The sequence below is a fragment of the Diorhabda sublineata genome, chromosome 2 (genome assembly GCF_026230105.1).
Source record: "Diorhabda sublineata isolate icDioSubl1.1 chromosome 2, icDioSubl1.1, whole genome shotgun sequence".
NCBI classification, from domain to species: Eukaryota; Metazoa; Arthropoda; class Insecta; order Coleoptera; family Chrysomelidae; genus Diorhabda; species Diorhabda sublineata.
Genome location: NC_079475.1, coordinates 38,642,906 through 38,655,612, shown reverse-complemented (window position 1 = coordinate 38,655,612; position 12,707 = coordinate 38,642,906). Strand labels below are relative to the sequence as shown.

The following is a 12,707-nucleotide window of genomic DNA, read 5'->3' as shown; positions in this document are numbered from 1 at the left end:
GACCATCAAGATATTTCAAGAGCCGCGTCCACAAGACAGTTATACAACCAACGGTGCTGTATGGCAAAAAAAAAAGAAAAAAACCAAAATAAACATATGGGAGAGAAAAGTAGTGAAGAGGATTTTTGGAGGGATAAGTGCAAAATGAATGGAGAACGCAGAGATCAAAGCACTGTATGGTCAAGCTGTGGTTAGAATCAAGAAGATTCCGTTGAGTGAAAAGATCGTTATGGAGAGGAGAAGGAGCTAAAAGGAAAAGAGGACGTCCACGGAAAACTAGAGAGAAGCATGTAGAGGAGATTTAGAAAGAATAGAGAGCTGATGTGGACAAAAATAGATGGAGGAAAGCAGTAGAGCGACTCCAAGCCTTGGGCCTATAAGACCTGTTGAGCTGTTTCTTAAACCACGTCAATACGTTCTGGGAAAGGTTAATTCCAATGCGCTTGATCCAATGATCCGAAGAGAGCAAATGTTGCACTCAATGCATAACAAAAGTCAACATGAATTTTAACAGAAAACTATATACAGCGTGAAAAAAGTTTCGTTTCCAGAAAAATGGTTGCTCAATATTTCTGAAAAGTTTTGTGTTTGTTTGTAAAAAAGCTCAATCAAATTTATTGATTTAGGTATCATCAAAATAGTATGAAGAAGTTTTAGAGTGAACCCTATCACATTTTGTTTCATATTCAAATGTAGTACATCATCATATTATCGTTGTATTGGTCCTGAACACGACGTCCAACTCCATTTCAGTCCATTTCTTGATGAAAACGTTCTCCATGTTTACTTTTATATACATTCTGCACCCCATAGTTTCAAAATCTTCGAATATATCATAAATTAGCTCTCTGCAATTTTAAACTTTTTTATTCCCTAAAAATCCAAAAACTTTTTCGTTGAGCACTTTCGGCTCAACAGCACTACAATTTTGGAAAATTGTCTTTTAAAATGGATTTTCTTCATCTACTTGAAGAGGCATAAACACATTTTTACGTTCGGTAATAGGTTTATATTTAACGTTTTCTTCCCCAATACAAAAGTCAGTTTTCAGTGACCATGATCGTTGAATAGAGAGTTATCATCTGCTCTACTATTCCACCCTGTAATCCCATTCAAATCGTCGATACCTCCAATGAACTGCGCCTCATATTTCAAAGCTTCTAGTAAAATGTTCACACTTCAGATGTACACAATGAAGGACTGGAAGAGATGGAAATTCCTTTCCGTTATATAATAAAACTGCCTTCAAGCTTGCTTCAAAAAAACCTCTTTCGTCCTTCAATAACAAAGTCCATCTTCTTTGGTAAAGGGAATCCAAAAGATCTGAATATTCAAATTTCGTCATTGGAGGTTCCTGTGACAGTACAAATTCTTCATTTTCAATATTTTCATTTGAGCTATGATTGAGACATTTTTGAAGATGGTTCAGGTACTGGAGGTTGAAGGCTAGGAGAGATTGGAACCGAAGACGAAACTAGATCAGGATATTCAGCGGGTTTTGCGTTTTTGCCGGTAATAATCATCATAACAGTCATCGAGTGGTCTAAATTGAATAAAAAGTTATTTATATAAAAGGAATTTTTCACAACATCTTTAGCATTTATCGTAAGCAACATGTGGAGCCCACAGATTATCTAATTTACGAACAGGACATTTAAAATAAGCTACGTAAGCTACAGAAAGTTTTCCACGCGTATTTAAATAAAATTTTTAACGAATAAGAGTATTTTTTCTAAATTTTAAAGCATCGTGAATGGAAACATTACGAAATAAATTTTAGGACAAAGACAATTTTTCTACGTAGAACTGTGAATTCTTCAATCAATAAATGGTGAATCTTAATCCTACTTTTTTCCAGTACTAATCGGTTAGCTTTTTTGTGATATTGCTGGTTGATGCAGTTTATGGCGTTCCAGAAGAGAGAGACAACCTTTAGGATGTCCAAATATAGTTGAGTTTCTCAAATTTCAAAATACAAACCCAATGTTACCTAAAATACCTGGACTAATATCCACTTTAGTGTGTTCATATTTGCATCGTGAAACGTTGATATCATAAAAGTTTCGTTTCAAATTGAAAGAGTCTCAAGAAATCTGTTCTATAGTAATTATGAAGACTGTATGAAAATTTAAGATTTCTATGTTAATTTTATCAGTTAAATTATATCAAGTTGAATATCAAGGTCACGGTCTTCTTTTGTAATATTGAGTAAAATTCGAAGTTTATTGGAGCGATGTGCCTTTTCCAACATGACTACGCGCCCAACCCAACCAAGACGCGAATTTTAGCAAGCACAGATGAAATCCATCCCTAAAGAAGTCTTGCAGAAATGGTTCCGACCATGTATTCAACATTAGGATAAGTGGAATCAAATTCGTTGTTTTTAATGAAATAATTCGCCATATTTTTCATCACCCTTTATTTCATATTAAAATAATTGAAACTGGGGTATTAATTTGCCAAAATCTTTCAATAGAACATATATGCTTGAGAAAAATTGAACGAAAACAAAAATAATATATTTTCCCCTTTTTCTTTTTGTTAATCCGGCGATATCAACATGCCCGATCCACAGTCTCTACGAAACTACGAGAGTGTGGACGGCCTCTCTGTAGTTCCGCTCGTATGTAGGTTTTTTCGAGCGCAGGTCTGGCGTGAATGCAGAATAAATCGAGAGTGTGGATGACTAGCACTCCTGTGCTCGCCAAGATTCGTGTCACAGCCTGTATGAAGCGTCTCACGAGAGGCTTGATCGGGTGTTAGGTTTTCTAAGGTCAAATAAAACATCTCTCACACGTACACGCATTTAATCCTTTGGTTCTTATCACAAAATTACATTCTAATCTCTCACGATTATAATACATGGTATTTTCAAAATGGGTATATTGGTGAAGCCTAACCAATTTTTGAGATTCAGGGTAAAAATTTCTTAATCAAATAATTTCAATTAAAATAGGATTGAAACACATTTTTCTTTCTCTGGTAATTAGAGTCGTTGTTGACATATTTCACGTCTAATTTTTTCGTTTTTGCCAACTAATTTTCAACTAATTCCATATTTAAGAAATAAAGCTGAATCTCAAAATTAGTGATATGAAATTTGGTTATACATTACGAAATAAAAAAAAAATATGCTATACGATAGAATTTACAATAATTTATATTTACAGACAAGTTTTTAATATAATGGCACATTGTTTATATTTAATATAATACTGATTACTAATAATTCAAGTTAAATAAAGTAATTTAACTTAATTTAGCATACATATAGTTCAAACCGTCTGGGAGGTAGAAAATGATTCAAAATTTAGTCAAAAATCAATTTTATACCAATATTTTTAATGCAAAACGATATGAGAAAAGTTTTTAAACAAAAAATGTAATAAATTTAATAAAATCGTCATTTATATTCAAAAATTAACATTTTTTCATTTTCGAAAATGTTTTATATGACGGTCATTTGCTCTATAACAATTATCAATATTTTATGCAATTAATTATATCTTAAATTTTTGTATTACATAATTTCCATATCTTTTCGCGTTTTCTCCATTATTGAAAATAGTTTTCAAAAACTTTCTACCTCCAAATAAAATCAAATATAAATATTTTGAACGTATATATAAAATAAATTGGGGGAGAATGATTGCCTTTTAAACTTCATTTTTCTTCGAATTTCATGAATATTTTTCATGATTATTAAATTTTTCATTTTCATTATTCAAGAACCATTTCCAAAAAATCAATTTTCAGTTGATTGTTTCAAAGATATTAGTATTTACATTATTACATATATTTGTTTATGTTATTTTATATTTTCATCGTATTGCTGACTATTCATTCTATTTTCACAATATTCCGATGTTTGTCCTATGTAAACACCATCACAATTAATACAAGAAACAATATTATTCGTCGTTTAAACAATTTTAAGTTCAAGTTGGTTTTGTTCACCATATTGTTTGTATAATTGTTAATTACATTGCTTGACATTATTGATTTGTTCAACATCGGTTGTAAATTGTTTTTTATAATAATCACATTGTCAATTTTCGTTACAGCAATAATGCAATCATCTACTAAACGGAAAAAATAATAATATCAAGTTATACTACCCAAATCGATAGCGTGTAACTTTTTCCATGAATGAAGAGGAAAAGACGCCGATTTCTCACTATTGAGAAACAAAGAAACTTCCAACAACCCTTTAGAAAATCTAATTCAGCTTGACAATGATTTCAAGATTAATCTAAACCAAGATTCTTGATTCGATGTATAGGAAAACAGTATCCCACCACGACACAACATAGATCCATCAACTTCTCTCTTTATTTTTAGGAATGATAGACGCCGTGGTAATAAGAAGACTCCGTATAAAACACACCAAACTCACACACGGTTATATCATGTCTTTAATGGATTATCTTTTCTACGAAAAATTATCACGTCGGACACATTCTCATTGCAGACAATAATCCACCACATACCAGCAATTTAACCTGAAACTTTCCCATAGAGATCGAGAAAACTACCAAATATAATTTATGTTAGATGAAGTAATAGATGAGATACTCAACACAGTACGCAGACAACAGGATAGGCTGATGACTTATGGCAAGAAAGAGAAAGGCCGGTGAAATGGGTTTGGAAATGATTGTTCGAAAAACAAAGTATATGTTGGTAACTAAGAAAAAGACAAATAAAGAGAGTGAGATCATTCTGGGAAGATATCAATTCCAAAAAGTGAAAGATTTGGGTGTGACTTGAAGCGAGGCTAATAATAGAAGCATATGAGGAGGTATGTGAAGTTTCTATGTAGTAAAATACGAACAGGAATTAGAACAGTCATTACATATGGAACTAAAACCTTGCGCCAGCCGAGGAAGGATGCAGGGCATCTTCAAATAATGCGGAGAGAAAGATCTGGTACCTGTTAAGACCGTTGGAGGATAATAGTGATAGTGATTTAAAGGTTCGAACATATATGAAGAAGAAAACACTAATACGGAAGATAACAGTGTGGAAGCCAGCCCTAGAAGAGGCTAAGAGGTCGACCAAAAGCACGCTAGGAACCATAATACAGGACATTGCACAGAGGGGGGTAAGGAACAGGAGACAAGTCGTGGAGGATAGAAAAGGAAGCAAATAGGTGTAACAGATTAGAGAGTAGCCCAAGAATGGATCCACGGAGCTTAAAAGGGCGGCTATAATCCATAATGTGAGATCATTATATATCTAATTTACGTGTGTTGTACGTAATTTTCATATTTTTTGTTTCTGTGCCAATGGCCTGTGCTGTCGGGACACATTAAACGGAAATAATGAAAGAAATTCTTAAAATATTGGCACATCTTTCAAATTGGTAATGAAATTAAACGTTGATTACAAGGTTTCACTTGTTTACGCATTCAATAAAACCTATGAAAGTTTATGATGAGTATTCCAATGAGAAAATAATTGTGCTTCAGCCCAAAAACTAGTTTTACAAAAAACGCAATTGAATTTCATCTCGCCTGTTTGATCTACAGTAGTCATAGAACAACAAGAAATATAATGTCTTTGTAGATGGTATTTCCTCTTGAATATCTTCCCGCAATTTTTACACTTGTACGGATCTCTATCCATGTATCCGTGAACTTCCAATAAATGTCGCTTTAAATGTTCTTTTCTAGACAACGATTTATTACACACATGACATATTTCAGGTCGATATATTCTTCTCAGTGGTTTTGACGAATAATTCTTTAGGTCTGTTGACAAAAATCTTTGTTAAAAATATTAAACTTTAGATTTTAAGCTAGTAGACGCGCCATCTGGAAAATACGTAAACTGGACTATCTACTTGGACCACATTATAATAGAAAACGATCGTGGTACTAACATGAATCTAACAAACGTTTAAAAACCGCATTTCGAGTCGATATCCAACAATATTCGATTCTAATCAAGAAAATTAAGTCAGAAAAAAGGATTTTTTATTTATTTTCGTACCTTCAAGATGTCTTATTCTAAACAAAAATGAATCTTGGTCAAATGAATAAAAACTAAAAACAAATTTGGTATTATTTTATTGATGATACACTTGAAACATTTCATCTATATATATATTTTCATCTTAAGAAGATTTTTGCATCGAAATTCTACTTGAATATTCAAAAAATGTTCAAATTCAGGTATTTCCAAAATCCCAAAAGGAATCTGTGTTCGGGAGAGATATGCCTAAGAGAATACTTCTAAGTATACCACAATTTTGTAGCTCCTCTTCGGCCCCTAAAGTAATTTAGATAAATGAAAATTTTATTTACTTTTAAAAAAAGGAAATACCATCACCGATTAATTTTTGTTAAGAATTTATACATAGAAATCTATAGGTTCTGTATTTTAGATAAAAAACATAAACAATGTAAATTCTTTAATTTTACCAAAATAAAAAAAAACAGGATTTCAATCCATTGAAATGTTACATTTTTTAGTCATATATCGGCCCGCCTCTTCTTGAGATACCATCCTTAAGGTGGTGACTTAAGACTTAAAAAAGTTTTGATATGAAATAAAGTAAGGGTTGCTAATTTCATCCCCGTATAATGTAACAGGATGTAATTGAAAAAATGCCCGTATTCAGCCCTTGGCGAGTACACAAAAATCACAAAATTCCAAGTTTCTAGCATCACTGAAATTTCAGTTTTAGTCACCACCTTTTAAAGGTGATATATCGGAAAGGGATGTGCTGAGGAATTTTTTTTATAGCAAAGCCACTTCTTAATTTCATACCTTCAGCGTCCATTCACATATCCCCTACAGTTCTTTGATCCTTGCGTTCGTTCTTTGCACTCATCCCTCCAAAAATCCTCCTTAGTACTTTTCTCTCCCATATGTTTATTTTGGTTTTTTTCTTTTTTATTTTTTTTCATGATCCAACACTCGCTATCATACAGCACCGTTCGTTGTATAACTTGCAAATGCGTGACTTCACATATCTGAAAATACCTTTTGATCTTTATAATCCTCTTTTTGTTTCCTCTCGCCATTCTTTTATCGATTTCCTTCGTTTCATCTCCTTCTCCTGGTCTTTATTTATCAAATCTATACTTCCTGTTTTGCTCTGTCGTCACTTATAAGTTGTTGAAGTTCGAATCTCCATATATTTGGTCATTTGTTCATTAATGTGTAATCCATATTCTATGGCTTTCTTTTCGATTATTGAAAGCATTTCCTTTGATCCTTTTTGTTCTACTTATAAGTAGATGCTCCGGGTTCTAATACTCACTATTGATATTGGATCTCCTTCTTTTTGTTTCCTTCGACAGTTACTTCATTATCGATGTTATTCAATGTCGTTTTAACCGAATGTAGTATTTTCTTAGGTATTCTTTCTGTTGCTAGCGCCTGGATCAAACGTTTTCTATTTACCGAGAAGCTTCAGGTTTAATCCTTGGTCGTAGCTACTATTCTGGATTGCTTGCCATCCATACCGTTTTTGAAAACTCCCTGGGAGCCTGCCACTTGTTCAGCCATCTATTCCTCATGTGTCCAGCAACGACATCCAAGAAAGTCATAATCTTATAATGCACGCGTCTTCCACATCCTCTTTCTTATGTACTGGTCAAATAATTGCCTTATATTGGTTTATTGGTTTATTAGTTCATCTACTTCTACTTTCGTGGGTTTTTCCTCTACCGAGACTTGTCCATTCACTGTCTCCTCTTCTTCAAACTCGTCTTCCTCGTTCCCTCATGTTTCATCATTTAACAGTTCATTGAAATATTCTTAATTTTTTTTAATTTTGTTCTGCAGATGCTGCTTTCTTCCTTCACTGCGCGTACTTCTGTTTTAGTTCGTCCTCTTAAGATTTGAAAATGGTTCTCGATTACAGGTTTGTGCACATTTTCATCAGTTTTTGGAATCGAGGGACGTGTTATTTGTATATCTGCGCCTTTTCTACCTCTTTTCACTTACTACTTTATTCCTCGGATGTCGTTGTAAGCTAAAGAGCGTATTGAAAAGTGGTACGAATAATCGGCCTCATTATTTTAAACATTTAATGTAACATTTCAATTTTTCCATTTGTTTGAAGCAACTTAGACCTGTATATACATCAGATAGAAATATTTCAAATCATTTTAATGGAAAATCGGACATATAGAAATCCTGAGATACCCGTACGAATGTATTTTTACTTTTCAATTGAAAGATAAATGGAAATATGTACAAGGTGATTCACTGAAAATCAGTACCACCAAAATATGATGAAAGGTGATGATAATTAGATAAAAAAAAGTTCGAATTCGGAATCGGGAAAACGGGATAACAATCAATAGTTAGATTCTATTGTTTAGATGCTTTGTGATATTCGAAGAAGCATTCCAAACAGTAAAATTTCTTACAATCTAAACACTTGTGGTGAGTTTGACGTGTCTTCCTAGCAGCTTCGAATCTTCCCAACATCAAAACTAATCTAGCGTAACATTTTACGCAACGTCTACGGTGAGCTTCTCTCACTATCACGTGGTCATCTTCGTAGGTTAGTAATTCTGCAGGAAAATGTACTAATTCAAACTCAAAAATTCAGTAAAACATTTATAGAGAACTAATGGATGGTATTACCTAATTTTTTTTAAAAAATTGCAACCAGTATTATATTTTTTTGTCGCTTTCGGTTCAAGTTTTGTGCTTGGGTTACATAACCACAAATTGTGTCCATATTTATTTCCACGCCTAACACTACTTGACACTAAAAATTTGGGAGTGAGTGGAGGACGAGAGAATAATGCTGAGACAAAAAAAATTTCCCATATGAATCCTCGTTTCTGAATTATAGGCCTTTGTTGCGAAATCAAGTATATTTTCTAAATTATACATTCGAACATTATGAATTTTTAATGAACACGATTTTTCGACAGTATGCAGTTCAATTAGAAATGTTTGATTGTGTTTTAATACATCCTGTAAGTATTTTCAATAATTACAATTTATGATAATTTTGTTCAGAATGTTACTTTATGGCGAACGGCGATCGAAGAATCTACATATCTCCTAAACCATAAATTTTATCGAGTTAAACAAAGAGTATCATTCTTGCTATATTTAGATTGTACAGGTTGTCCCTATAAAAGTTACGGAATAATTTATTACGTCAAACACACTAAATGGACATACGTAATCACCCATTAAAAATTCATAATGTTCGAATGAATAATTTAGAAAATATACTTGAATTTTCTATACTTAAAGTTCTGATTTCGCAACGCTTGTATGAGAAATTTTTTTTAAACACCACAGAATTATTTTCACGTCATCTACTCACTCCAGAATGTTCGCATCAAGTCCCGGAACACCCTGTAGAATACTACTTGAACTAAATATAAATTTTTTTTTTAAATATCTTATTCCAATTTGACATATGTAGTTTCCAAAATAACAAATAAAGTCTATAATTTCAACAAGCTCAAGTATGTCAAATGACATTTTGAATGTTGTATTTTGAGTCACATGACTTCAATAATTCACCATAATTCTCGATTAAGTAATGTAGTAAATTTTAATATAATACTTATATATACTATATAATGATGTAGAAATTTTATACATAAAAATTAAACCATATTTTCAGTTTATGATGATGTGTACATACTAGTATTCTAAAGCTCGGAATATATACTAAGAAAAATACACTTTGGTGTTTGATTACCACAGTCCCACAACATCACGTTCATAAACTAATAGGGAAAGACTTCTTTCAACAGTAAATTTTTGTTATATAAAACTATAAGATTTAGTTCATTACTTTACACTATTTTACAAAATTTACCTTCGGTATCTGAAGACGACAACTTCATAAACGAAACGCTCATCCGACAGTGTAATTGTGATTGTTAGTATAGTGATTAAAACTCAATCATATTCTTTGTTTTTCTATATCAATGAAAATTTAGTTGAAAATTCACTTATCACTAATGACAAAACGATATTTTAATAAATTTTTCCAATTATCCTGATCAGATAATCAGGATTCTTATTAGATTTTTTCTACCTAGATAGAATCAGATAAGTTTGGAATTTTGTACACTTTCTAAGGATAACCATACAATGATTTCGTAAATTCGTATCAATATCCTTTCCAGGATCACATGTATACTTGTTCATTCATCATCAGGTTTCACTAATCGTTTAGAAGTGATTTATTAGATAAATTTATCGTCTGAAAATAGTAAGTTATACATCTCCTGTCCAATTCTAAATCATAATTCTGTCGTTTATCAAGTTACGATTTTTGTTGTTGGATTAGTTGATGTAGTAGCACTGAGCGGTGTACTGCACCGAGTCCCATGCCATATTAAATAAATGAAATAGAGAAAAAAATGACACACGAAAAAATAATTATCACTGTCTTAAAAGCGTGGAAAATATTAATTTACAAGTCACTAAGTTGGAATTTCTGGAACCGTTGGTGATATTAATACTGAATACACTTTCTGCAAGTAAACTAGTTTTAGTTAGTTTTAATATTCATTAAGGGTTAACCCAGAATTACGTACGGACGGAATAGATTGAACCAAATCAATAATCTCGTCATAATATGAACAGAATTGCTGATTTTATTTCACCAATACTACGACAGATAATGTCCAACATAATCACACCTAGAGTAGTAGGAAGTAGCAAGACCTCCTTGACGGGCAGCCTGCGGCTACCAAAACATGTCTTTCCCGAACACTCCAGCGTACAGAAGATAATTATTCACATGGTAGGCACCATTCGAACTAATCGAGTGTAATGGGTTTACTTTTTACATAAAACAAAAGAAGTGGGAGAGTTTTCTCTTGGGCTTCGAGAAAAGTCTGCTAGATTGAAAAGGTTATTGCCCGATTCAGTACAGAACACCCTCTGTAATCCGGCACTGCGGTAGTGCGGCTTTCCAGTAATCCGGCGTTTTTTGTTTCGCTCCATGAGCCGGGTGTGGAGGGGGATACAGGTTCAGACATGTCACTCATCTGGAATGTAAACAAAACCCTCCCCACCTGTCAGTAGCCGTGCGATTGATTTGCCGTGAATGTTTAACAATATTAATAATTTACGATAAATCTCCTGGATTCGATTGATATCCATTAATGTACTTCAGTTAGCTTAATGTTCTTTGAAGTAAATCCAGAAGTCCCATGACGCTAAATCTGGTTAGTAAGAAGAATGGAAACTATTATCTATACACAAATTGAACATAAAATTATTTAGCTTGTCATTTTACAATCTTTTTGCGAGGTCAAAGGACGTTCCGAGCTTATTTCGTCTCCAACGGACTCATTTTTCTTTTAAATCGTTCATCACAGATTGTCTAAACATCGTCATCTAATTTGAGACTTTTTTCAATATATCAGACACATGTTGGGCATGGCAGAGGACGGCAATTGCAGATTCTGCGGGCAAGCCATGGAAATAGTAGATTATCTACTTTGCGAATGTTCAGTCCATTTCGCTAAAAGGTTCAAGTACCTCGATGAAGAAGTACTAACACCTAGAGAAGTGGGACACAAGACCCTCAAAAAATAGCCTTTTTTGGGAAGAGTCTATATATTTTTTAAATACAACAATGAAATGTAGGGTCTTGTACAAAAATGTAAAGCCAAAATGACTTCCCAAACTTTAAAAACGAGTTCGGACAGCTGAGACTATTATGGTTCTATTCTGAAGCACATAACCTGCTACATACCATTCTTCTCTTGCATTATCAACCCTATAACGTCCATTCAATTCAAAATGGTTAGTTTCGCGATATAAACGCACCATTTGGAGCATTTAAGCGCCGTTATTTACCCGCGATTCGATTATGCAAGTTACCTCGATAAGGACGAAAGATAAAACTGCTCAGTTCTTTTGCGGGGTTTCCAGAAACTCTCCTGCCAAACACCCACCACAGAATCATATCGATTTATCCTAATTTATCTTTAAGCAAAAGTTCCTGGTAAGGGAACTACCGTTGTTTGAATATAACACTTCAAAGAACGATGCAGTCCATCCACCTACTCATTTCCGATAGAGTTCGTTCTATTTCCAACTTTCTTCAGTTGTTAGTTTAGTGAATGTGTCCGGATATCCTCTTGTTTTCCTCAGAATACTGCCATACAATTCTCAGAAAACTTATAAAGTATATCCACTAGCTAAAGCTAATGATTATTGATATATTATAATCTTCTTTCTGTTATTTTTCTTTTCTAATTGTCTTCGCTGCTAGTCACAGTCCAGCTGTTTACACCCCAAGTGACATTTTCAATTACGATGAACCAGAAAGTTTGTGGGAGGGAAGCTCTCCAAAGAACGTATTTTATTATGAGACTTGTTTGTATTTCTTCCTGCAAATACGATTGATGCCTAACAAGTGACTGATTGAAAGTCTCAAGGGTCATTACAGGAAGAAAATATTGACGGAGCTAGAGGAAACTGAGGGTAAAACTTTCGCTGCAAGCCTAGGAATAGATAATGGATTCAACAGTTTAATATGGAAGGTAATCTTCAATCCTACAAGTAAACGACAACCTACTTACAACGGCTTCACGTAAAGACAAAAAAATTGGAAGATGAAGGAAATGAAGAATATACCGTTGAGCCTCAACTTCCACATTATTAAAGAAGCTTTGGGAGCAAGTTCTTTCTACATCACCAAGATGCGTCGATATCACAAGATATGAAGAAAATGAGGTTAAGAAATTAAA

General features: G+C 33.3%; 1 protein-coding gene across 12 annotated transcripts in view; it reads right to left on the bottom strand.

Moving 5' to 3' along the window:
- Positions 1–12,707, bottom strand: part of LOC130452902 (longitudinals lacking protein, isoforms A/B/D/L-like) — a 625,711-nt gene that overhangs the window by 595,443 nt on the left and 17,561 nt on the right. Inside the window, exons 5-6 of one of the 12 annotated variants that reach the window (XM_056792420.1) lie at positions 8,388–8,534; positions 6,056–6,273 (exon numbers count right to left, since the gene is read on the bottom strand). The exons of the other annotated variants lie outside the window; for them this stretch is intronic. Of the exons in view, the coding sequence (XP_056648398.1) occupies positions 6,173–6,273; positions 8,388–8,534 (248 nt within the window). The 3' untranslated portion in view covers positions 6,056–6,172. Of the gene's footprint in view, positions 1–6,055; positions 6,274–8,387; positions 8,535–12,707 lie in introns of those variants that run through there. 12 annotated transcript variants of the gene reach the window in all.